Source organism: Gouania willdenowi, chromosome 3, assembly GCF_900634775.1.
Source record: "Gouania willdenowi chromosome 3, fGouWil2.1, whole genome shotgun sequence".
NCBI lineage: Eukaryota > Metazoa > Chordata > Actinopteri > Blenniiformes > Gobiesocidae > Gouania > Gouania willdenowi.
In genome coordinates, this window is record NC_041046.1 from 16,795,167 (window position 1) to 16,822,995 (window position 27,829).

A 27,829-nucleotide genomic window follows, 5' to 3' on the forward strand; every position below is an offset into this window, starting at 1 on the left:
CCAGGCAGCTATGAGAGCAAAGTAATAATAAGCATGAGGTAAGGTGTTAGCTTCGACGCTATTTCTGACACCTCCCTGTTAGAGCCTTCATCCCACTGAAGGGAAACTACTGAGGCCCGTTGCACCCTCGTTTCGCCATTCCTTGTTTCAGATCTCATTTTTGTGTCATATTCACTGTCATGTTATTTCTGTGCAGCTACCTTTTTTTTTCTCAGCCTTTTTGTTAGCAAAAAAAAAACACATTAGCAGCATTATCATCAAAATGTTTCTTTTTTATTTAGTGTTGTAAATATTGAATTTTTCTACCTTGTTTCTATATGCCTCTCTAGGACGGAAAACCTTATTGACGTTGACATAAATATTTAATTGATCACTCAGCAAATTGAATTTGAACATGACCTGCTATTTAGTACCTGACATGTTTCTAATCAATATAGATAAGAATAAAAGAAAATAGGTGCACATATACTCAGTTTTTAGAAAATGTTTGTGGAAAATGCTATAATCTGTATATTAAAACATGGTACTATATATGGTGCTCAAAGTAAAAGTTACTCGTTACTTTCACCCCCCACATTTATCTTTGGTAAGAAATTTTGTGTATAAACTTCAAAAGGTAGAAAAAAAATCTTGCACAATTGGAACCTAATTTATTTTCCACAAAGGCATCTGTATAAAATAAAAGGTTTGTCAAAAATGTAGAATTATTTTCAAAATTAAATAACACCAGTGTAAAAGTCATGCCATGTGGGCAACAACATAAAAGGTCTATATATATATTAATATATATATATATATATATATATATATATATATATATATATATATATATATATATATATGGAGAAGGACTGGAGGGTGAAGGCATCAGTAGTGCCCGTGGTCATCGGGGCACTCGGAGCAGTGACCCCCAAACTGGAAGAGTGGCTACAGCAGATCTCAGGAAATACATCAGACATCTCGGTCCAGAAAAGTGCAGTTCTACTCAAGCTTCCTCAAGGACCCGAGCTTGAAGGAAAAAGAGACCGCCCGCGGTGGGTGAGGAGTTTATATATATATATACATATATATGTATATATATATAATTTACTCAGTAATGGTTGGGTGTATAAATGTAACTATTTACTTTACTTCTTTTAAAACATACTTAACTAGAAGTAAAACTACTGATATACTCAAAAAAGCATTAACTAACATGACTACTTGTAATTGGGCCTTAAATGTTAGACCAGAGCCGGACAAAATATGGCCTGAACTGGTTCGAACCTGAAAGAAGCACATTTTTCACAAGCCTGACCCTGAACGCACACACAGCCAGTTGACCTTTTATCAAGAATGAGTCATTTATGCGTTTTGCAAGATCATTTATTCATTTTCCATTGGCCGGCGTTTGATTCCCCTCCTCAGTATTCATTTGCGCATCGTACTCGTACTAATCGAAACGCATTAACTGACTGCTCATTTAACCGCACCGCACCCCAGCCTGTGTAAAATGATAGAAATTAGGACGGAGCCCGATCCGGTCGTCAGATTCACCCAAAGATCTTCAGCTCTAGTGAAAATACTTAACATCAACTGTCTCCCAACCAAGCACCAAGATTACATTCTGTTTTATGCTGTCATTTTAATATAATGACCCACCCCAGAACTTATTTATTGTATTTTTGGCATATGTGTACAACTGCAAAGTGATGACATAACTGAAAATAAAAAGATTTTCCACAGAAAAATTGAAAACAAGCTTGACGTATGTGGTGCGTGACGGAGAACCTTTCTTTGCAACTTAAATGTTTATCCGCCATCACAATTTCCTACTTTCGGCATCAGCAACCATTAAAAAGACAATGTGTTTACACAGAAATGTATTGGATCACTGGACAAAGCCTTTATGGCACCAACAGCTGCAAGCTGCAATGACTGCAGTGCTTTGCAATAAAATAAATGTATTTCTAGAAGTGAAGCAGCAAAGATAAGAACTCCAGGAAAGAAAAAAAAAAGCGGATTAAATGTGAAGTGGCCTCGGTGTTGTTAAACCCTAGTATTACTACTGGTTTTTGAGTTCAGAATGAGTTATCCGTTATAGCAACAAAAAAAAAAAATAGGCATGAAGAGATTAGAAATTAAGAAATACAAACACACACACACACACACACACAAACAGAAAGTCTACATTATAGACTGAGTCACTGGAGCTCAAAAACAGCCTTTATTACCAGTGCAAAAAAGCAGGCAGAATAACTAATGGAACACCCACACACGCTAAACACACTTTTTTATCACTGCTTTCAGAAATGTGTACACACACACACACACACACACACACACACACACACAGTCCTTTTCATCTCAGCCCACTCATGTCTTGTTAGCTGCAATGGCGGATTTTGTTTCATTGTCATTAAATGTTTTTTTTCTGTGAATGTCTTTTTACTTTCAATAAATAAATAAATATATATTTCTGCTACTGAAACAAACCTTCAGCTGCTTTGCTGTGTCTGTGTGCAACATCTCACCAAAAAATACTTCTCTTGACGAAGTCCCCTGATTACAGCTTGACTTTCTCCTCATCTCCTTCTCTGCCTTGTGTCTTTAATCAGCATGTAAACAAGCACAAGGTCATTTTCTTTCTTAAACGAAATGGGTGGGAGATAAGAGGCACGTGGCATAGTTAATCCCTTGGACAGGCTGATGGAGGAGTTGGTCCTGGTGATGTTGGAGTGTTAATTATGCACGAAACCTTCTCTTCTTTTTCCTCACTCCCTTTCTCTTTCTCCGTCATGATGACTCATCCATTATCTTTTCCTCTTCTGCTTTAGTTTGCATCTTCAGAGCTTTATTCCCGCCACATCATCTCCATCCCCAAAGTGTCTCTCCGCAACGGAAATGCTTTTAAATTCTGTTAGCGTCGCTATGTGTGAAGATGATTTTTAGATTAGCAGATGGTTTCAAACTTGTCCACATGGAATTAACTTCAGGCTGTGATAACTCATTCTGACTTAGTGGTTTTTTTTTTTTTTTTTTTTTTTTTTTTGCTCAACTCAGCAATACATTTTTCAGCCTTTTTGTCCTGCAAGTTTAAGGTCGGTGTTAACTAAGGACATTAACATGTTGGTGGCTATTGCTGATAAATATATTCATATTGAGAATGTTGATAAAAAATAAAAAAAAAATGTAAAAGTGTTACATTTTTTAATTACAATCACATCTTCAACTATCCATGATCAGTTACAACTAAATTACAATTATGGTGGCTGGCATTTTTTTTCCAATTACAATTAAAAGGACAATTATCATTTCTGCCTGAAAGTCAATTCCAATAAAATTCTCAATTACTAAAGTTCAATTTCAATTAATCACAATTACCTAACACGAAATAAATAAGCCCATAAAATGTAACCTTCCTGTTAGCATCTCTTGTGATAATGGCAAATCAGCTGTAAAATACACAAAAAATATTATCTAACATCTAATTTGTTTTTAATGTCTTGGTTAACTTCTTATCTTGCTTATTTATCAATGAAAATATTAGCATTAATATATTTGGTGTGGGTGTTTGAGCCTTTCTTTTTTTTTTTTCTTGTCAAAAAAAGGTAAAATGATAATTGACTCCAACCCTGGCTGGCAACGTAGATTAATACAGATTTAATTTTTCAGGCTTAGCAAAAACAAAAATGAGACATAGCATGAGTTGCTAGCACTCATTGAGTGTTTTCACGAGGAGACAAAAAAAAAGCAAAGAAACAGAAATGAAAAGAAGGGAAAGGTGGCTTTAAATGCAACAGTTAAAAGCCGCACCTACTCTGCATCAACTCAGTTGGGTGTCAATCCTTGTTTCTATGGAAACATGTTGTTGTCAGAAAATAGACTGAGGCGTCCTTTGGAAACACCAAACTCCCACACTAAATTTAACACCTTGATCCTCTCAAATTGAATGAAGTGGAAGTTAATTGGCTTGATTTACAGCGCTTCATTTTTACGACTGTTAGGGGAAAGAGAAATAAACCAGTAATCCAGGCTCAAATTCAGATTTTCACTCTGTTTTGGGTTTTCCTCTGCGGCTGTTACCAAAGCCTCTCTCACTTGATGCAACAGAAACTTTGATGTTAATTGGTTTAGAAAATGTCATATTCCAGGACACGGTGTAACTGAGAGACAGCAATCGAGACTGAGCAAAGGCATAATTTTAGACGCCGTGACAGCACCAAGGTCTCATTTCTGTCCTTTTTCACTGTTTGTCAGGCTTTTCCATTTTCCAAGTAAAGCAGCATTGTTAACAATATGCTGTCTCTATATTTACCAGTTCTTCCTCATTACAAGTAAAGAAGTAGATAAATTAGCACAGGAGAGTGTGCACAGCACGGTCTGACTCCACCTGTCAGCCGGGGAACGATAGGGAACACGTGAAAAAGAACTGAAGAAACTTCTCAGCCTTCAAAATGTTTTTAAATTAACTCTCATCTTTCCCAAATCATTATCTGAGAATAATGGTTCAACATTTTTGAATAATGGTCCACCAATCCATCATCTTTCAAAGCTCATGAGCACTTGTTTTGAATGCTGATTATTTTTATTTTTACATTTAATTTAAAAGAAAATGTTCAGTTATTTCACTTATTTTACCATCCATTGCAGTGTGTCCAAGAGGGTGAGCGTTACCATCCTCTAAACATCTTAACTCTCCTTCCCTGCAGCCTTTAGAACACTGTTTCTCAAATGGGGGTATACTGTATGTACCCCTAAAGGTACGTGACGGCAGTACAGGGGGTATTTGAGAGAAAGAGAGTGGAAAATTAACCAATAAAGTGTCAGTCTTGGTCCGACAGGCATGATAAAAAATATAGAATTATTTTTATTCAAAAGCCACTAAGTTGTGTTTTTTCAACCTTGGGGTCAGGACTTCATGTGGGGCTGCCTGGAGTTTAAATCAGGTCACCTGAAATTTCTGAAAAATTTAAATAGATTTTTTAATTTTTATAATTATTGTTCTTACAACACACAATCTTAAACAACTGTATATCTATATTTTCACTTTGTAAATCTAGTTCAACTAAAATGCAGCAAATAATCTGAGGTCAAACATGATCAAAAACTAATTCTAGAATAAAAAATGTCTTTGGGGTCGCCAGAAATTCTTGATATCAAAATGGGGTCACGATCCAAAAAAGGTTGGGAACCACTGCACTAAATACTGTTTCTTTCCACTTATTTACTAAAAGAGATTCTTTCAAATGTGTGTTATCACTTGTTCATTCCATCGTTATGCTCAAAAGTTGTTTTTAAATCATTTTCTAAGCAAAGTGTTGTAGTTTGAGGGGTATACTAGGATTCAGAAATAAGAGAAAAGGGGGTACTTGAGCCAAAAAAGTTTGAGAACCACTACTGTAGAAGAATCTCTTCTTTCCAACACTTCTGATACCCAAGCTTAAGTACCTCTCACAGGTCAAGTATGTTTGTGCCCTGTTCACATTAGTCAAACAATGTCCATCTGACTGCTGGATGAACATTCCTCCTCTCCAAGGTCAAAGGTTCCATCAGATGGAACATAATTATTTTTGGACAATATTCAGAGCTGCCTGCAGCATAACAAGAGACAATGCAGAGTGCTTCCAATGAATGCGATTCTATTCACTCCCTAATCGGCAGGATGGCCAAGCACAGCGCAGCGGCTGAGTAAATGCTTTTATCCCAGGGAAAAAGAAAAACAATGGTCCTTTTTAATTTCTTTTTTAAAGCGGACCACAGACAGACTATGATATAGACATAATTGATGATGAGGAGAGCAAAGGGAGCCTTAACACTGGTCTCACATCCAATGCCCAGGCCACTTTTTATTTGCTTCATAATGGCAACCACTCAGGGCCACTGGAGGTTGACAAATCTGGCACAGAGGACAAATTGATCAACAACAGAACACAATCTGTCCTTTTAAAATAATAGGTAAAGGCCCTATGTGGTCTGAGTAATTAGTTTAAACTGCAGCGTGACTTTCCACAAGTGGACCTGGTGGAGACGGAGCTCAGTGTGTCTGTTGATAAGACCGTACGATAGCGAGACAAGCGTAACAATTACAGCAGTTACAGAATAAATGGAAATAAGAACAGTTGTGCAATTGCGGTCTGCAATACGCTTATTTAATTGATTTAACACAACCGTTGTTTTTGCACCCAAGTCAACAAGATAATAGAAGTATTTGAATAAAATCAGATGGATCATTGTATAGTATTAAAGTCTTGGCTCACTTTAAGATAAGTGCTTTTTAAACTGCAAATGCAAAATAAAGATGATATTATTTAATAAAGATTAAGAGACAAAATTATGCTTCATTAATCTTTTTTTTTTTTTGCTTCATTAATCTTGTCAATTCAAGTGCAATACAAGTTATTTCCACTGGGGAACCTGGACAAGTTAGAGGCCAGTTTAAAGAGCTCACAGTAGAGATTATCAACCATCCAATCAATCAATCACCCAACAAACCAACAAAAACCAACCAACCAATCACCCAACAAACCAACCAACCAATCAACCAATCAACCAACCAATCAATCAATCACCCAACAAACCAACCAACCAACGAACCAACCAACTAACCAATCAATCAATCACCCAACCAACCAACCACCAACCAACCAATCATACCAACAAACCAACAACCAACGAACCAACCAACTAACCAACCAATCAATCAATCACCCAACAAACCAGCCAATCAATCAATCAATAATTGTATAGAACTTTTCAAACCTTGTAGTTACTGTTACATCGCTAGCGCTGTTGAGCAAAGTGGCCCCCGACGTTTCCTTTATTATTCAGTACAGTCGTAATAACTGTTGCACACTTGGACACAAAAGGGACTTCCAGGCGTGCACGGGTTGTTTTAACTCTTTTTAATCTGCATAGCCAAGAAACTCATACATCAACCGCACCATCTATTTAATACAGGCGATTAGCTCGGATGCTCCCGTCTTGACCTGAGGACCCAGAGGACCCCTGCCGCCACTTAGCTGGCCCCGATGCTGCCTGTCTTCATCCTCCACTTGGTAACCGTAATTAACGTCCAATATAAACAGTGTAGCGTCAACCAGACGTAGCATCTAGCGCACATAAAGCTGCTCGTCACATTTCTAACTCACAATGGATCATTGTACATACGTGCGCATGTATGTAAGTAACGTCTGGTTGAAACTTGTTTGGGCTTAAAGAGACATAGGCTTCATTCTGGTTGGACAGGTTCGGGCCGTGTTCTCTCGGGCTGGAGCCGGGTTTTTATTTTTTTGGCGCGTCCAGAATAACATTTTGAATAAAACTTGTAATGTAAAGTTTGTAAGTGTTTATTAGTGGAGGACCGACACCAAGCATGAGTCTAACTACATTCATTATGACCCTTCACCTATTCAAAAAAATAACTTTTAGCTTTAAAGTAAGGCTGGAACAAAGATTTAAAACACAACAAAAAACCAACTTTAGCTTTACTTCACTAAATTTGGCCCTCTGAGAGTTATACATTTGAAAATGTTCCACGCCAGTGGCTCTCACTCACGCTTCACGCGTTCCACCTATGCTGTGAAAAATCCTGGTGAGAACCCTGAACTGTATTGTCTCTTTGTGGCAAATGTATTTCATGTTTTCAAGTTTGCAATGAGTGACACCTTTGAATTGTATTAACACACACACACACAAAGGCAGTTACTCTTGTTCAAAAAGCCAAGTATTGTTCTAAGGAGCCATACAGTATGTGTTAAATTCGAAGCCAAATCCAGCTCATTAGATCATCTAGTTTAGCCCACAGGATAAGAGTAAAAATAACAGAGAAAACAATAATTACTGTGCAAATTGCAAAATGACTCAGTTGTAGATATCTCAATACCTTTAAATTCACAAATTCAATGAATCCCCACAATATTAGCAGGGGCTTCAAATTCCCCTGTGGCTTAATGACATGACTGCAGTCATTTCTATCCACAAATTGTTTAAAGAACTCTCAAATGTTCCACATTCATGTAATTTCCTTCCAAACACTTGCAAAAAATTCCTTTAGATTACTCAAAATCAAAGAAGTCAAGATTCTACAGGCACTATCTGTCATGTATTTATTTGGATATTGTCGACGCCTTACATACTGCAGTATATCTATCTATCTATATCAAATCTGTGTCCTACTTTGGATCAAAATGCTCCATATTTGTCCCCTGAAAGAAAATAAGTTTCACACTACAGGCTGCGTCTAAGCTGAATGTCTTCACATATAGCCATGGAACTATGTTACCTTATGTCCCTTGTAAACATTCTTAGCCCTTTGCCAGGCACAAACAGACAAAATCCACAGAGTGCATCCAGAGTGCAGTTGCACAATCTTTCCCTGACCCACTTTTGTGTGACACAAATCAACTTTTTTTTCTGATACTGTACAGGGAGAAATTTTCTTTTCACCCAGTTCATCAAATGTAATGTTTATCTTTGTTCAGTTGTCTCCTTATTAGTAGCAGAAGGGTCGAACAAGGGAAAGAGGGAGGCAAGGTGATACCTGATGAAGTAACAAAGTACAAATACTTTGTTACCGTACTTAAGTAGTTTTTTTTCTGGTATCTGTACTTTACTTGAGTATTTCTTTTTTTTGGAGACTTTTTGCTTTAACTCCTTCATTTTTAAAGAAACATCTGTACTTTCTACTCCTTCCTTACATTTTAAAAATGAGCTTGTTACTTTTAAGACCTTCAAAGATGACGTAACAACATAAAAAGATGCAACATTTTTCTGCAGGTCTTTTATGGTAACATTTTCAAGTTTTAAAAATGTTAAACTCAAAGCTGCTCTGGATTTATTTGAGCATATGCATTTTATTCTTAAAAGATTTTATTTACAAATTTTATCTATAATGAGTGGTAAATTCTCCAGATATTCTTAAAGGTAAGATATTTTGTTTATTTCTATGAACCAGTTTTCTACAAGTTCTTAAAAATGTTCAACTCCAAGCTGCTCTGGGTTTTATTGAGCATTTGCACTTTTTTTTGTTCTTGACACATTATATTTACATATTGCATTGATTATGAGTGTTAAATTCTACAGGTGTTCAAAGATAACAGATTTAATTTGTTTTCAAGTACTAGTTTTCTACAAGTTATTAATTTGCTGGTTTAAAAACCCTGTCACATTATTGAAGGGGTCATTTGTTTTACTTATTACTTTTTTACTTAAGTACATTTGGTGGCATGTACTTTTTTTTCACTTTTACTAAACTTCAATACTTTTCCTTTTACCAGAGTAATTTTCTATTCCAGTATCTATACTTTTACTTGAGTACTGAAGACTTGTACTTTTTCCACTTTTGATTGTTGTTGGGTAAAAATCTCCGCAAAAAATGGGTGGAGGGGGGATGCTGGATGTCTTTTTTTTCAAAAACTTAAAATTGGCTTTTGAGGTTCTATTGCACCAAATTTGCTTGTTATACGCACGAACCAAGAGGAAAAAAGATTGACCTGAGAGCAAGACTGACTAATTACTTTGTTCTGAGGCAATGTTGTAAACAGCATTGTAAATTCAATGACTGCAAATACTGCATAGACTTCCATTCTTTATTGGCATTACAAAAAAAAAGGAGCTGCCATGAAATTTATAAACAATCAGACAAAGGTATTATCTAGTATACAAAACATCTTGGTCTAAACAAAGAAAATAAATTATTCTGCACATGATCAAGTTTTAGGCCAGTTTGTAAATGTCTAGCAAATAAATTAGATGAGAGGTCTCTCATAGGCTTTAACACTTGCTTCCATTTGGGAATACTGTAAACTGAGTGCACAGCTCTGCTAACCCACCAAGGGCAAGAGGCTGTTTCTCTGATTACATTTACAGTACAAACTGTAGCAGCAGGATTCGAAGCAAAGGACATCAAGAGCTCATTATGCTCTTTACATGCAATTAATCAAACAATGTAAACAAAGCTCATTTCAGCTGCAGCAGATTCCCTGATGGTAATTCAAGCAGGCCCCACACAGAAGAAGACTGTAAATGAAAGGATTGCGAAATATAAAATATTTACAACTCATTTTCAATCTGGAAATGATGTAATAGTTGCAGTTTCCTGCTGAGACCACATAATGGTAGCAGGCTGTCCTCTATGTCTCGCTGTTAAGCCTATAGTTCGCTACTCTTGTTTAATGTGCAATTTGTGTTGGTATTAAAATGACTAAGCTGTGCAGGGGGAAAAAAGTCTTAATAGCAAAGACTTTAATAAAGTATGGTTACATGGGGGATCGTCGTCATTCATGTCACTAAGGAGTAGGGGGGGCAATAGCTTCTTTGAATAACATTGGCAACATCAGAAGAGAAAAGTGATTGATTCGTCAACTCTAAACATTTCTCGTCTGTGCCAATGCGTTAAACAAGGCTCGCCTTTTGTAATAGTCATTAAGGCTGAGTCATTGAACAGAATAGTCCAATGAGTCAGCTCAAATGGGTAGAGAGAAGCTGATAATTTCACCACCTACATTTAGCTCGATTTTCTCTCAGAAAGCACTTTTCAAAGTGCTTCAAACTGACAGGAAACCCCTGTGCAGTAACAAAAGCCTCTTGGTCGGGCTGTGTTATTCAAATCAAGCACTTGTCAGAAGACAAAACGCACAAAGGAGACAAAAATTGCTGCTCATTAATTGGCCATGAGGACCAGCTATTTCACAATGCTTTCTTAACTTTGTTGAATGTGTGATTGCTGTGGGTTACAGCTGCATTCTTTACATGATGGTACACTGAGTGTTTCTACAAGCGTCTAAAAGCACCTGTCTTTGCTCACGTCTCTATGAGCCATTTCCAAACTTGTTACGGTCACTTTTTATATTTTGTTTGCACAGCAGCATGCATATTTGTATTCAGACTGCTCAATAACCGCTCCAGGGCGCATTTCCAACCTTTCTACCAGCCGACTGAATCCGGTTCTTTGATGCATGCAAGAGTCTGGGGGCACATTTAAATCCCACAGAACAACACAGACTATGCAAAAAACATAACTATGGCACAACTCAAGTAGCCTGTCGTGATAAAACACACCATCACTGATGTCTCTGGTAAATGATTTTAGGCCTTTGCATAAAGAGCAAACCTATACTTACGTATAAGTGAAGTAGAGGTTGGTAATGCTGTGACTTATGACCGTTTGACATTCCTGTTCAGCTTACGTCATTGAATAGATAAACTCCTCACAGAAGCATTGAAACCCAGCACTATAAAGAAAGGAATCAAATGCACCTTTCTGGCGTATTTTCTGGTCTGAAGGTATCAAAGGTGCCTCAGTTGTCTTTACATTGACCACGGTTACATGATGTTTTTTTCATTTGGAATTAGTTATTCCGATTCATTCGGAATTAAAGTGTTCTACTTTGTGTTTACATGGAAATAGTAATTCCCGTATTGGGATGGGAATGCTCTGATTGGACAGTGGGGGAATATGATGTATCACGTCTATCAGGAAAAACACACAACAAAACTTTCATTGTCGGCTATGACACAGAAGACCACACATGAGAACTGTTTTCACTTTTATTTTGTTTGTAGTTTTGAAGCAGCAGCTCGACAATAACATGCGATTTCAGTTTGCACCGTGGAGCGGAAGGGAGATAGGAACTAATCACTGGTAAAAAGCCCAGGAAAACTATCACCAGGAGTAAATAGTTGCTCCCTGGTAAAGATATTAGCTCTAACAACTGGTAAAATGATAAACTGGTGATATTACAGCCTGTACATGCAGTACAGGGACGTCCGGTGAAGCCAGTTCCGTTTACCGTGTTTACCGAGGTCCGTGTGTGTTTAATACATCTGTGTGTGTCCGTGTGAAAGTCTGCATGTTTGTGCTTCTGTCCATCCAATCTTTTCAATATAGCCATGTATTCTAAGGCTCTTATAAATAAATAATCTCAGCTCTAGTCCGGACAGCCATCTTGGATTATGTCGTCATCACGGTACATCGCATATGCAGAGAACGACCCGAATTAACTTAAAGTGGAATTAAGTAAATTAAGTGTTTACAAGAAAGAGGAATTATCTAATTCGGAATTAAAATCGGAATAAACCAGCTACTTAATTCAGATTTAAGTTTAATTCGGAATTAAATTAGTATGAGGAATTAAGTGCTTACATGGTCAGTTTAAATAGCAATTAACTTTTATTCTGCTTGAAAGAGGAGTTAAAGCTCCCATGTAAATGTGACCATTGGTCACATTCTTCAGTGATCTTGACCTAACAAGTTCAGGCTATGTGTACCACGACGGTACAATAGAAAGGAGTGATCGATTAAAGTGTGTTACAGGTTTGTCCCTTTTACATCAACTCTGCAACCCTCTATATTTTGAACCTTATTACTGGTTCAAGATTTAAAGGAGACATATCATGCATTTAAATCCTTCCTTTTTACATATAAATCATACAGTTGTGGTCTATATAAAGAGGAACTGCAGTGCTTGGGTCTGAATTCCTCATTATTATAGCTCCACAGGCCCCTTTTCTACCCCTTTTCTGATGTGCTTCTGAGACCAACTCGTTTTGGTGCGGTCTCTTTAAATGCAAATGAGACACTTCATACCCCGCCCCCTCTCCAGGTTGCAGAGGTGACACTCGGTTCAACTCCTCCCTGTTAGGCCATTTTTGTAGTTTGATAGAAGAGATACGGCTATGTAGCGGTGCATAAACTTTTTATTCACACGTTATTTACAAAATGTCAACAACAGAAGACTTGTCCATCCAGCCTTATATGTTTGAGCCAGAGTCTGACCTGGCGGAGCGAGATGAAAATGAAGATGAACCTGCAGAACACTAACAAGTGAGCTAACACAAGCACCGAGCTAACGCTAGCGCCAAGCTAACGTCACAAAATGCATTTTAATAGTCTTTTCAGAGACATAAACGGCAAAATGAAATGACTAATGAAAACTTTAGACTTAAATTAAATCACGTAGGCCATATCATCAAGGATCTAAAACGAGCACACAGCGCTAACATATGAAGTCTGAAGACGGTGCAACTGCTAATGCTAACAAAACAATGACAGGGACGTCTTATCGTCACACTTTTTAGCGTTATTTACAGCTTACCGAAGTAGAAGGAATTGAACCCTCAATCAGACAAAGTCTTTCGGCAAATCCTTCTTTATACTGGCGGAGGTTGCTGAAGCAGTCATCCTTGAAGTGCTTCACGCACACAAAAATGACCTTACCCACAGATGTGGGTACATTTCCGTGAAAAATAAAACTCAACCAGGCACTTTGAAAAGGTTCTGATGCTGGGAGACGGTGTAATGAAGCGTGTGGGTTACTACATCCAACAACCAAACATTTTGACTTATCCTCTTGTAACTTCGGCTTCCTTGAGCTTGGACTACAAAATAAAAGCAAGAAATAAAAATGGTTTGGGCCTGGAGTCAATTTCCTAATTTGGCAGTTCCACTGCAAATACTGTGACGTTATTGTTCAAAAAACGTAATAGAGAATAGAAAAATCGAAACAGATTGAAAAATATTAGAAAAAAAAGCATATAAAGATATCAACAAAGCACTCGAAGAGACTAATTTGAACTTTTCTGTACTTCTAAACACTCTAAATATACAACAAAATGTATTTAAGGGCTAAAAAAGGGGATTTAGCATGATATGTCCCCTTTAAAGTAAAAAAAAAAAGTTTAAAATAAACAGAGTTGGGTTGGCTAACCTTGCTACCTACAATGGTCCACCATGTTGTGAAAGCATGACAGGTTAACAATACTATGTTATCGCTAATTGTAAACACTCACCTTCACCCCAGTGACACAAGTACGGTAGATTGATGATGAACATATCCCAGTGTTGCCACTGTTGAAGGGGTGGGTAGGGGACCTCAGATTGCCCTTCCTGACAAAGGATACACAAGATCCCCACTACAGCCTTGCACTTCAGCAAACCCAGGATGCCGTGTTAGTGCAGCGTGAAAAGCCCATTTGACTCATTGGCTGTTTTTCCTGGAAAGAGAATGTTTTCTGTGTGTGTGTTTTCTCAAAGTCCATGTTTTGTTAATTGGACTCTCTAAATTGACTGAAGGAGTTTAAATGTTTGTGACTGTCTGTCAGTGTTGATTAGCCATCTGATTGACTAGCGACCTGTTCAGAGTGTGTCCCTCCCTGCAACCCCTGATTAGCAATGAATGGTAATCTCCAAAACAAACTAAGTTGTTCGGTAAATAATTCCTGCCTCTCTTTGAGCTCCAGAAGTAAATAAATAGGTTCAGAACCCAAAGAAGACTTTATTGCTGAAGCAGAAGAGTGTTAGTTTTTTTGCCTTATCCTGAAATTGAAAGATATTTATTAAACTTGTGATATTCCATGTGTTTTTTGGTGCCTATAAAAGTATTAATGGTGTTTCATTTTAACAGTGGCTTTCATACTTATAGTCAGACATCTAACTATTATTTTAATGGTTTTAGTTTGCAGAATACCACAAATCCAAAAGCAAACCCTTAAAACCTTGTGTGGCAACAAAAATGTAAAACTATTGTGCTTGAACCATTAGGCTGTGACGGTGGCAATCAGAAGTTACAATCATGTCACCTCTGCTAGTCGTTATACATCATTATATCTTTCCTTATATTTGTCTCGCTGTCTTTATATCTCCTACCACAACACGACATACATACACCTTTATTAGCCTTCTGTATGCTGGTTGTGCTCCGGCTGAGATTGCAGGACTAACCCTTTGCTGTGAGTGTCACAGAGGAAATGTTTACTCAAACCCCACAGAACATGCTATTAACCTCTTTCCAAATAGAAGACAAACAAAAGTGCCCCTTCAAGAGAGCAATAAAGAGCACCTATCCAGGACCGTCATCTCATAAAGAAGCTGCAGGAGAAGCCACAACATCTGGTCTCCTGGGGACATTTTAACCATGTTGTACCGTTGTGCCTAACATTCAGCAAGGTATCCATGATATGCAGTATAGTACAAACAAATGTACGAGTCAATGGTGAAGAACAAATACGAAGTCACTAGCAAAACATGCACCACATCAGCCCTCCGTTACAATTCCTTTTTTCTACTTTCCTGCTCACTCACATAGCCCTACTTTCTCTCCCTTGGAGATTTGAATGAATATCCTCAGGCTCTGATTAAAGCTCCAACCTAGGAGGGTGGTCTTGGTGTTAAAGGGAGAAGAGTAGCCATGGGTGCAAGTAGCCGATGCACAAGAACAGGTTCTCAATCTTAGAGACCCACGGGTGCAATTCAATCACTTGTGGATAATTCCCCTGATGTGAGAGTCAAATGCTCCTCTCATGCACTGAGTACAGATAGACTCCACAGACTCACACTCATCCCAGATTGAGGGTCTCCTCTTGGGTGGGCTTAAGAGCCCACAACTGGATATCTTTTACCTGTGTCGATTTTACAAGCTATTACTGTAATTGAAAAAGTTACCCGTCCGCCAAAGGCAAACAACAGAAGATTAAGGAAGAAATGCAAGGAGAAGAATTCAAATGAAACATCAGATGGTGACGTACGAGCATGTTTATACTTACTGTTTGCTTATATGTGATAATGAGAGCGAGGTTCCTCAAGGCAATTAGTGACTGCGCAGCCATATTGTAAGAGGACAGTGGAAGGACGAGACAGGCTGTTATGAAGGGGCATTTATCAAATATTTCCAACAGCTTGATTAGTGTAATAAGACACTGCAAGGTGAGCTTGGCCTCGCTCAGTGGAAATGTGTTGTGTGGCGGTGACCGAGCAGGAAATAATGTGTATAAGAAGAACAAAAAACAGGGGTGTGAGCATCTGTCTCCATCTGTTTTAATATGTGTTTATCACCGAAGGTGTCACACAATGGTGGAAAAAATGTGTATTTTTATTGTGAATATCTGAAAGGCACCAATTGCTTTCTATTCATAACTACGGTCATAGCACTAACCACATGATTGTAAAGTCCCAGAAATTATACTGTAACTAGGGCTGGGCGATCAAAACTCATATCTCAATCATTTTTCTCAAAATGGCGATATACATATTAATCTTGATATTTTTAACTCAATAAACTCTTACCAGAAAGACAATTTTGATTTAAATTTGCTGATGAAAAATGCCCCTCAGGCACATTTATTAACAAACAGCTGCACAATATGTGACACTTTTGGCTTTTTCACCAAAATGGACAGCACGTGTGAGTGAGTTCTGTAGTGTGGCTTATTTAGGGGAAGGTCTGGGTTAGGACGCACTCAGAAATCCATCTAACTAAGCTTTTCATGTTGTTCTGAGAGATAACGAAAGCAGAGACTCCTGAAACGAGTATTTTAATACAAAATAAGCTATAAAATATATATCTCTGAAATATGGAAAAATTGTAAAGAAGGACACTGTTTAACTATACTCTATGAATGATATTAAATGTTTGTGTGATGTGATTTGTACTATGATTGTATAAATAAAAACAAGTTAAAAGAAATATAAATATATCTCAATATAGGCGATATTGTCATTTTCTATATCGCCAAAATAGAAAACTCGATATATCTTGAATCCCGATGTATTGCCCAGCCCGAAATGTAACTATATGTGTTACATGGTTAGTATGTAGTTTGAGTGTGTGTGTGTGTGGAGGGGGGGGGGGTGAAGTTGTTAGTTATAAAGCCCTAGTGTCAGGCAGGCTTCCCTGGGCGCTTTAAACCTGTGTTAGAGGGCAAATTGGGAGCACTTACCCCTGGCAGAGTCTTCTGTTCATGGAGGGCACTCTGGGCCTTCAGTGCTGACTCTCTGGCACAGTATGTTAGAAAGGCACATCCTACAGTATCAAAGCAAAAAAGACAGAATCAATACAGGTTGTCAATACTAACTATGTGGAGGAAAGACAATCATTTAGGCAGTTAAGCACTTTTAGACTCCTGTTCTGACACGAACAAGCTATTTGTCATTAGCTTGTTTATGACGCTTTTTGTAATGCACGCATACAGTCCAACAAGCAAATGTATCTAGAAAAAGTGTGGGTGGTCTCATCAGGCATTGGCGCAATGCTATTTAAAAAAAAGTTATTTAGACTTTTACCAAACAAGAGACGTTTTGAAGTATGTAATGGTGTGAGGGTGAAAGCCATGGCACGTATGTGTGCAAGCCTGCAGGGTTACACACAGGGCCTGTACTGCAAAGCTAGATTTCCTCTTATCGCCACCACTTTTTGGATTTAATCGGTGTGTGCTATACTACGAAGCTGGCTAATGTCTTACAGGGCTAAATCACCATGGTAACTTAGGCTGAACACCTAACCTGGTTGGGACCAAGTTTTGTTCTAGATAAAATCTGAGCACGTATAAAGTCCCGCCTCTTGACCAATCAGTTCTCTTAGAAAAAGACCTGCCCAATAAAAGGAGGATCATGGTGAACACGTCTCTGTGTGGATCTAATGTGACATCTGACAGGAGATAGAATATTTATCATTTCATTTACTGATGACATCCTATTGGAAATATAGATTTATATCTGATGGACTGACCTACATAAATTAATTCATTCATTTATTCAGTCATTCATTCATGTATTCTGTGGTGATGCTGAGAGTCCTGTAAGATAATATAAAACACAAATATTATCCACCTTATGATGTAGGCTGAGCTGTATGAACGCAGCATCAGAGCCACAGACAAATTAAAAGTTAAAGTATGAAATTAAATTCTTCATGTTTTTAAAGATTTATTCCTCAATGATTCCTCTGTGATTGTTGATTGGTCCGATGCTGTAATCTCCTCCTCTATCACAGGAGGATTATTTACTTTTCCATTTCCAATAGCCTACAGTACCTATAAGTTTGAAAGTGTCAGCATTTTGTGCGTTTCATAGCCCAAATGACTAAACATCGCTATTTCCTGGTACGTCTGCACAGTCTCACTCTGCTGTAAGGCAGGAGGAGGCCACACCCTCTTCCAAAAGCACATTGCTGCTCTGCCTCCGTTTCCATAGCGTGTTTTTATGTGTTTGTGCACGCGCAGTCAGTTCCCCAAGATGAAAACCATTTACGTAAAAGGGCAGCTCTCTACGCTGCCTTTGGATGTAACCGTGCTATGCTAAATGCTGTACGTACCTTCACAGTGCATTAGTGAATTGATGTCGCGTGGCTGCTGCTGCTACGTTCTCTAGCTAGTGGGCAGGATAACACTACAGACAGGATGACAGCGCTAGAGACGATAAAGAAACTTTCTTTTGAGGAAAAACAACAGCTTTTAAAAGATGGGAGACCAACACCTGAGTTACCAGACCTTCAGCAAAGGTAAGGTCAGAAAATTGTTTGTATTTTCCATAGTGAATGGAAGGATTGACTTTGTGGATGCGCCTCACTGAGGCTGTTCTGAGTTGTTGTTTTTGTTGTTGTTGTCATTTTCTCCGTGTTTCTGTGTTTCCAACACAAACAATGGATGCGCTGCCATGTCATGAGATATATCTTGTTGGGAGAGTATGGAGGCTATATTAAATAATTGTTTATGTTTCTTTAATGGTGTTTTACGATGTCGATTTTGTTAGATTAACACTTGCCAGCAGAAACATATGGAATTGTCATTGGTGTTGACATTGGTGGTCTCCATTTGCAAGGCCCTGCCTACCCTACCCACGTCACTGTTAAAAACGAATGCATTATCAGGGAGCTCATTGGGCACAGCTGAGGATTTGACATATTTGATCAAGTTTGGGTGTTAGCTGTTATCATATATAGTGTTGTTATGGGTTTTACACCTGTAGGACAACCAAAGCTCTCAGACACTTTTATGCCATTAAACAATTAAGCAATAAAAAGACTTCTAACATCGTCCGGAGGAGGCCCCGCCCACATGTTTGAAGTTTCATGAGAAGTATTTTTTGATTTGTAAACAAAACCAGCATTTTTTTGAAAAAAAAAAATGAGTAATGATAGTTTTGTTACAAATCCTTATTTTGTTTTGTTTTTTGCAATTTTGATTGCAATTTTTTTTTTTTCAAATCCATTAGTTTTGTTTGCAAATCTTTTTTCTTTGGTTTGCAGATCTATTTTTTTTTTTTATTTCAAATCCATTTTTTGTTTGATTGCATACAACACAGCCGCTCACTTCATCACAACAAAAACCACCTTTATTGGTGCCAGTCAGAAGCACAGTCTTTGTAGCTCAATTTGTTCTTTAGAAGAACTTCAATAGCTTCCACCCACGTAGGTTGTCTGAAAATACAGCTAATAAATGTTCCCGGTCGGGCTGGTGTGAGTGGTTTTGCGTGGAGGAGGTTCTTCTTCTACTAATTATTAGATGAACAGATTAGTGCGCAAGTGCCCCCTCAAAATGAGGCCAGACACTGAATTGTTAGGTTCCATTTCTGGTATACGTGACTTTGCGATTCTCATTCATTAATAATCAGAGGTGGCAAAACTACTAGTCTATAGTACTCAAGTAAAAGTATAGATACTCGAATAAACAAGTTCAGATGAACTACGGCCTGGTCCACCGCGTAAAAAAAGGTCTCCAAGAGGCTCTTCACATCCGCTCATAGAATATCCATGTCAAATTATCGCTTGATTCAACAAGCATTAACGGAGGAGTAGTCATTTGAAAAATGGGTCCCCCGGGGGTCCCCTGGCGCCCCCGTGGCACATACGGAGTAATGGGCCCCATTCATTTATTGGTATGTGTCATGTGATTTGGTACCACCAACTGTTGCAATATTTGACTCACAAATAAATGAGAAAAGGACTTTGATAAAAAGGGGGGTGGGCCCCCGGGCTCCTCGGGTACGTAATCAAATTGTGCAAGGCATAATCGTAATCTACATTGAATTATCTTTGAAACGATATATCACACGGCTATGTTCCCATAAATTTGGAAATTATCGGAAATGGGGGGCCCCATGGAGGAGTTGTCATTGGAAAAGTTGGGCCCCCGTGACATGTACGGGGTAATGGGCCACATTTGTATATTGGTATGTGGCAATGAGACGGTACCACCAACCTTCGTACTATTTGACTTGCAAATAAATGAGAAATTGACTTTTTTTTTTTTTTTTTTCCCCTTTTGGGGCTCCTTGGGGCCCTCCTGGGTCCTAAATCGAAAATCGGGCTTGAGCGTCAATGCATACACATCCAGAGATTATACCTACCAAATTTCAGGCCAATCCGTTCACGAATAACAGAGGAGTAGCAATTTTACTAGTGAAGAAGAAGAAGAAGAACAAAGTGAGTGGCGTTTTGAGTCCGGTAGCATGGCCTAAAAATGACTCAGCCAAAAGTAAAAGTATTGAAGTTGCTCCCATACTTAAGTACAAGTAAAAAAGTACATGCTTCTAAATGTACTTAAGTATATTGTAAAAGGAAAAACAATGTTCTTTCAATAATAAGACAGGGTTTTTAAACCAGCAAATGAAGAACTTGTAGAAAACTGGTGCATGTAAATAAATGAAATATGTTACCTTTGAACACCTGGAGAATTTAGGATCGTATAAATACAATAATGTTTCAAGAAAAATGCAAATGCTCAATAAAACCCTGAGCAGCTTTGGGTTTAAGATTTTGAAGAACTTCTAGAAAACTGAACAATGGAAATAAATGGCATATGTTACCTTTCAAGAACACCTGGATAATTTAGCAGTTATTATAGATAACAATTGTAACGTAAAATGTAAGGAGTAAAAAGTGCATATATTTAATTCAAAAAGTAAGGAGTAAAAGTAAAAAGTCCACTAAAGTACAGATACCAGAAAAACTACTTAAGTACAGTAACAAAGATTTTGAACTTTGTTACCTGTCACCTTTGTTTATGACAGGGGTGTCAAACTAACTTTAATTCAGGTGCCAAATACAGAACAGTTTGATCTCAAGTGGGCCACACATTCTATGCAGGAAAACAAGTAATTTCAACATTATTGTGCCTTAGTTTGCACTTCTACTTATACATAAGATACAACAAATGTAAGAAACCGACCATATCCAAGCATTTAGTGACAGATATCAATCTCAAACAGGATCTTGGCTTTAAATTTCCTTGGTTTTGTGGCCAATTTCTATTAAATTAAGGGAAATTTGAGGAACATTTAAGGATTTTCTAAAAGTTTTGAGCGTTTTTCAACTGTTTAAAATAAAAAAAAATTGCCCCAATCATGCGATGTAAGCACCAGGGGTATTGACTTTTTGCCCCCATACCATGAGTTTGACACAGGCGATTTATGAAGACTTGCAGCCCAAGAGCGCGATCGACACAAAATGGCTCATGATTGAGATTCAGTTAGTTAGTAAGTTAGTCCTTGCTATAGTTTTTTTAACACAAGAAAAGGGGAATCTAACGTTACCCTGAAAACCATAAACAATAACTTATCTGAGATATGAATGATGGCAAATCTGTGACATGAAACTAAATAACGTAATAAGTCTGACAAAAAGGTCTTAACAATTTCACCACATGGGATTTAACTAATCTAATAATTCAATTCAAGTCAATATGAAAGAAATCATTTTCTCACGGCAACAAGTCTCCTTTAATAAACTGTGCACTTTATTATTAAGCACAGATAAGGATGGTATTTCTAGTGCACTCTCATCTTTTTTTTAGATTAACTGAGTGTGCAAAAATGAGCTGACGTGGCTAAAACGTTAATTCATTTTAGAAGGTACTCAGCAGTCATAAAAGATGGCAAAACATAAAATCTAACGTTGTAATGATAGCATTATGATAATCTGGGGATTTCTGTCTCAGTTCAATCACTGTCAGAAATCCAAGAGGAACTGTATTTCTTTATGAGAACCCACTCGCCTGGCTTTAAGAGAACAGAGGGTATTTACAATAGGGATTCTAGTTATTTTCTGAGTTTATTTAGATGACTTTGAATTTAAAAAAATACATACATTAAAGTATATATACAGTATTTGTCTGGTTGGAGAACATAGTGTGAGAAGCGTCTTCAGATAATACCTATATATGTTATGTTTAACAACAACTGTAACCACACTGATAACCATATTCCTTCGTCTGTCATTTGCAACATTGTTGTGTTTTTGATGCCGTTGTTTTTTTTTTTTATTTTTTATTTTAATCTTTTTTTTTTTCTAGATTATGTCTGTCCCACAGTTGTATTTATTTTTGTTTTTATTGTTTACTTTTGTTATTTTTTGGTGTGAATTCCCCCTATGGGGATCAATAAAGGTTTATTTTATTCTATTCTATTCTATTCTATTCTATTCTATTCTATATTATTCTATTCTATTCTAGTGCTTCTATAAACCTAGAGCATTTTACACATGACCCAATTCTAATACCTACTGGAAATTAATAAGTCAAAGTTACAAAATAGCTTTTTATCAAAATCAAATAAGCCTCTCAAATACAAAGAGAATTTCTGATGCTATAATTTGTGTGTATAAGAAAAAAGTCATTTATTAGTATGCAAGTGCATTTAAATAGGAAAAAAAAAAAAAAACATGATCTTCTATTTAGTTTAAAGTTTGTTCCATTCATATATGTCTCTGTTAAATCCCAATTTAAAGGATAAGATAGTCAAACAGAGTTTAAGTACAGGCCTGAAAGCCTTGATGTTGATTGAAATTAAAAGCAGTGGATTGGAAAGCATTAGTCACCCCTTAGTGAGTTATTCCAGATTCAATATAGAAGATATTCTTCCCTTTTTTTTTTCCTGATAAATGAACCCCACAAGCGTGTGTGCGTATGTGGTGCTACAGCTGCCAAGCAATTAAATGGCCCTTGTGATGAGCTGAAACCCAACCAAAACACATCTCTGGAGACACTCCTTTACTCTGAATATTTTTCTTTTTTTTTTAATGTAAATACATAGTAAATGATTCCCCGGCACAAATGTGACAGTTTTCACTAAAGGCTGAGTGTTGCTCTGTTATGCACTTGGCAGAGCTAACAGTGGGTGACCCCGTTCAGAGGAGGTTTTATACCGTGCAGCATAATTTCCCATTACAACATGTCACACCTACTGTCAGGGATTCCCATGGGCACTAGGACACATATACACACACACACACACGCACAAATACGGATGATACCCAGCATGCTTTGCGCCGATCATCCCCCAAAAAACCCAGCAACAACAAACTCTGGCTCCTGGCCAAGAAAAGCTCCTTTCACAACAACCTTCACCCATCTCGGCAGTTACACAGAGGGAACAAATCACAGAAACAGCACCAGTGATACAGCACACTACACTACAAAGCTGAAAAGTTTGACAGCCTGGGGAAACACTCTTCATCCTCTGTGACATTACAAAACTGAAGCATGAACCAAGGCCTCCCGAGGGGCACACAAAGGCCTGAGGGAGTCGCAGGCTTTTAGTGCCTGACTCTTTATTTTGTGCATGTGCATATGCTGACATCCTGACATTATTCCAACATGTGGTATGAACGGAAACAGCCACCTGATTAAAAATAAATCATTTTTAATGGGACAATGGAAAGCTTACAAATGGAATTCATATGAAAACAAGAGAGCCTGTGATATTAATATTTGATTACTACTAGGGATGTCCCGATACAAGTTTTTTTTTTTTTTTTTTCACTTCCGATACGATACCGATATTGCAGACTTGAGTGTTGGCCGATGCCGATATCGATCGGATACGATATTGGCACGAGTCGTACATACTTTTATTATTTATTCTATAGTGTGGAATGTTAGAAAAGGCTTGATCAGGTGATGTTACTCAAGCAGAGAACAATAGTCAGCAACAGTAGGTATGAGAAAAACTGACCCATTTATTATTAACTAATTGGTTACATACATTTTAAGCTTCAACATAATATCTACAATATTCCACAATTGAATAAATATAATATAAGATATATCAGAGATTTTGGCCCTGTCCAGGGTGTACCCCCGCCAGCGCCCAATGAGAGCCGGAGATTGGCAGCAGCAGACCCCCGCGACCCTGTGAGACAGGAGCAAGTGGGTTTGAAAATGGATGGATGGATGGATATTAAATTGTATTATATATCATTAAAGGGGAAACTTTTTAACCCCTTTTTACCTTTATTCTTTGGCCACTTTGCAACTTTCTTTGTCCCATTTTCTATCTTTAAATATCCCCTTTTATCTATATTTTGTCCACATTTACAAGTTCTTTTTGACACTTTTATCCAAGTTATTTTTTTTACATTTTTACCCAATTTTTGTCCATTTTTTATTTATTTTTTGGCCACTTTTCATCCAAATTAGCTATAAAAACCAATAAATACCACTTGTTTCCTTTTTTTTACCTACATTTTGCCTTTTTGTTCCACATTTTTGCCCTTTTTCACTATAGTTTGCCACGTTTTGCCCATTTAAGCTGCCCCTTGCCATTACATACCACCTGGTTCCTCTTTATTGGCCCATTTTATTGGCCACTATTGACAGTTTTTGGCCCATTTTAGTCACTTTAAACTTTTTTCTTGCCACGTCTTTGTCACTTTTGGACCATTTTTGTCCACCTGTCACCAGGTCTGCCTCCACTTGCTCGTCAAAAAACGTAGCGAACCAGACCGGCCCACTTTGGGTTGACGGCCCGCCGAGGAAGAAACAATTCATATGGCTGTAATGGAGAAAAACTAATATCATTCTCTGCTACATGGGAACTGCTGCTGTTCTTCTAAACTGATTTTGGAGATACAATTCCAATTTTTCTATCCAATTTGCAGTACCTTTAAGACTGAATGCTTAGCCTATATTATGTATCTTAATGCATTGCGTTAGTGAAGAATTAAACCAAGAAACGCATAGAAGTTATTGCATTTTCAAAAATATTCCCATTAAGCACTTTGCCTTTTTTGATTTTTATTGACTATCATATTTATCAACTGACAAGAAATGTGTTTAGTTATCATTTACATGATTGGTTAACATTTCCAAATCCAATAGTAACATTATAATTAGATTGTATTGCATTGGACTGATGCCATTTAAATTGGTGTACACATGCTGCATTATTAAAATAAATAAATAAATAAATAAATAAATGTATGACACATGCAGTAAAAATAGTAGTTAAAAAAATGCCCATCTATTTTAATTTATTTATTACATTTTATATTATTATTATTATATTCCAAATAATATAGAATATATATTTTAATGATTAGTTTATGATTGTTTTTTGTCTTACAGCTACTAGAGGGAAATGATGTGTAAACCATTCTGGTACCATCATTTATTCCAGATTTACGCTTAGAGCAAGTGAAGCAAGTGTCGCCATTTGTGGCAAATCAGAGCAGTGACTTCCAGGAAAACAACATGTGATATAATTATTTCAAATGACTTGTTAAAATGGGCTGTTCTGCAGTCTAGCCTTTATCACCCAGGCAGTCCTTAAGCAAAACTGTCTGCAGGACTTAAGAAAAGCTTCACTTCCACCATGCAGCACTGACTCTGGGGATATGGAATGCCCAGAGGAACGAGCAAGAAAGCCAGTTGTGAACAGATGAACATTCAGCTTGAAAACCACGTGGAGAGTCGGTGAGGCTGTTTTGAGGGGAATATGTAGCAGCTGGCAGCAGGTTGGGGCTGTCACTTTAACAATATGAGTTGACTAATTGGCATGGGATTACATTTTTACTGGCAAGATATCAGAGACTATTGTCCTTCTGGTGTTATACGTAACCATGCAAAAAAACAAAACAAAAAAAAAATCATTTAAAAAAAAATAACCTACAAAGCAAGTTGGCCTTGTTTATGAAGCAAAGATATGTCATTTATTCCAACTAAACTAAACAGAACTTCTGCTTCTTCAGCAACATGAGTTTAATATAATAATGCTCATTGTAATGTATGTCTCATGTAACTCAACAAACACATGCAATATTTAAATTTACCACAATATTCAGGGTTTTTAGTAAAAAAAAAAAAAGGTGACTAAAATTGGTAAGATCAAAAGCTTGTGGGAAAAAAAGAATCAGATTATTTTAAAGTAAAGGGTAGAATATTGTTAAAGCTGCTCAAAACAAAAATTATCAGATAAATCCATTGTGTAGGTCTCGGATCAATAAATTAATGATCATTTGCTCAAAAAAAATTTTATCTAAATGCACAAAAGTTTGACTTCACCTGTACTGTAAACACATTTTCACGCAATGCACTGTGGGATGTGAAGTTTTCCTAGATCAGGGGTGCCCAAAGTATGTTCATTGAAGGGCCAAAAATGAATCACAGTGGAGGGCTGTGCCATCGGGGGCCAAGACTAAACATTCATGTTGCTGGGCATGAAATTAAATATACCAATAACATCACTGTGCAAAATAAACATTTACAGTAGTTTCTTCAAAGATATTTAGTTGTCATTTAATAATAATAATGCAGTGGATTTTATATAGTGCTTTGTCAGACATTCAAAGCACTTTGCATTGATGTGCATTATTCTTTCACACCACTCACAGTGGTGGTAAGCTACTATTGTAGCTACAGCTGCCCTGGGGCAGACTGACAGAGGTGAGGCTGCCATGGTACGCCATCGGTCCCTCCGCCCACACTAGGCAATATGCCTTGCCCAAGGACACAGTGACTTGCCTAGAGTGGGATTCAAACTCCCAACCCTTTGGTTATTGGACGACTGCACTCTGCCACGGTTGCCCCATTTAGAAGACATGCAATATAAGATCAACAAACCGGGACACAACATATCCTGCCTATACGATTGAAACACTACATTTTCCACTGAATTGAAACAATCCTTGAAAACTCAAGAAAAATAATCAGTTTTAGATTTTTTTCTTCTTAGAAATTACTGTATTACTGCATTAATTTCAGTTGAAATATTAACTACAGAGAGCAGTACGTGCTCCAACGTGACTGAAAAAGAAGAGGAAAAATGTTGTTTACAAAGAAAATCTTTTGATTCATGGATAAAGATGAAATACAAGTTGGACGGCCATGCCGTAAAGCAGTGCTTCTCAAAGTTTGTGGTGCGCCCCTGGTGGGGAATGGAGGTCTAACAGGTGGGCTGCGACAAACAGGAGGACATTTTAAATTTCATGCCAATCTTCTTAAATGTCTTTTTTTATAGACAATAAGTATTATTAACAAAATAAAACACCTACACACTAAGAAAGTAATAATGAGAAGTCTAAAAATGCTTTGATTGTTGTATATATCTATATATCTGTATATCTGTATAATTATTATTATTATTATTATTATTATTATTATTATTATTATTATTATTATTATTATTATTATTATTATTATTATTATATTTTTCTACTGTAATGTGTGCAGTTGTATTTAATCTTTATTTAATTAACCGTATTTTACTTCATTATGTATATTTTTCTTTTTCTTTCTATCTTTCTTTGTTAGTGTTTATTCTAGTTGTAATATTTCTTAAGCCTCTATAAGGCAAGTAATTTCCCCTTGGGATAAATGAAGTGCTTCCGATTCTGATTCTGATTCTGAAATGTAGCAAAAAAAGAGCATTAAAATATTAGATATGGACCGGCAAACAAAATGTAAAACGGAACTTTAGTGCAAAAATAATGATTTACATCGGCATTTCTTTCACATGGAGTAGAACGGTAAACAAACTCTCAATTGCTGACTTAAAAAAATAAATACAATTTTTGTTTGTTTAATCTTTTTGGCCCGGATTGCAAACAATGTTATGTTATTTCCTGTATGTTTGACTTCTGCACTTTTACATTTTTTTTTTAATGCTTTTAATTACTTTCATTTAGTTTTTGATTTATTATGAAATATGATATTACGTGTTCCCTCTTAGTTCAATATATTTGAAAATATGTTATTTGTCAAGATTTTTTGGGGGGCAATGGCCGCAGGTTGAGCTTGAAAGTTCACCTTTGTTCAGAGTGAGGAATACCCCCAAAAAAACTTTGACAATCACTGCCATAGA

The 27,829-nt window shown here is 37.1% G+C and overlaps 1 protein-coding gene across 5 annotated transcripts in view; it reads right to left on the reverse strand.

Moving 5' to 3' along the window:
* celf6 (CUGBP Elav-like family member 6) overlaps positions 1–27,829 on the reverse strand; it is a 230,306-nt gene that overhangs the window by 195,271 nt on the left and 7,206 nt on the right. For all 5 annotated transcript variants that reach the window (XM_028476904.1, XM_028476897.1, XM_028476891.1 and 2 more), the window contains exon 2: positions 16,696–16,778. In XM_028476904.1, coding sequence (XP_028332705.1) covers positions 16,696–16,778 — 83 coding nt within the window. The remainder of the gene's footprint in view (positions 1–16,695; positions 16,779–27,829) is intronic.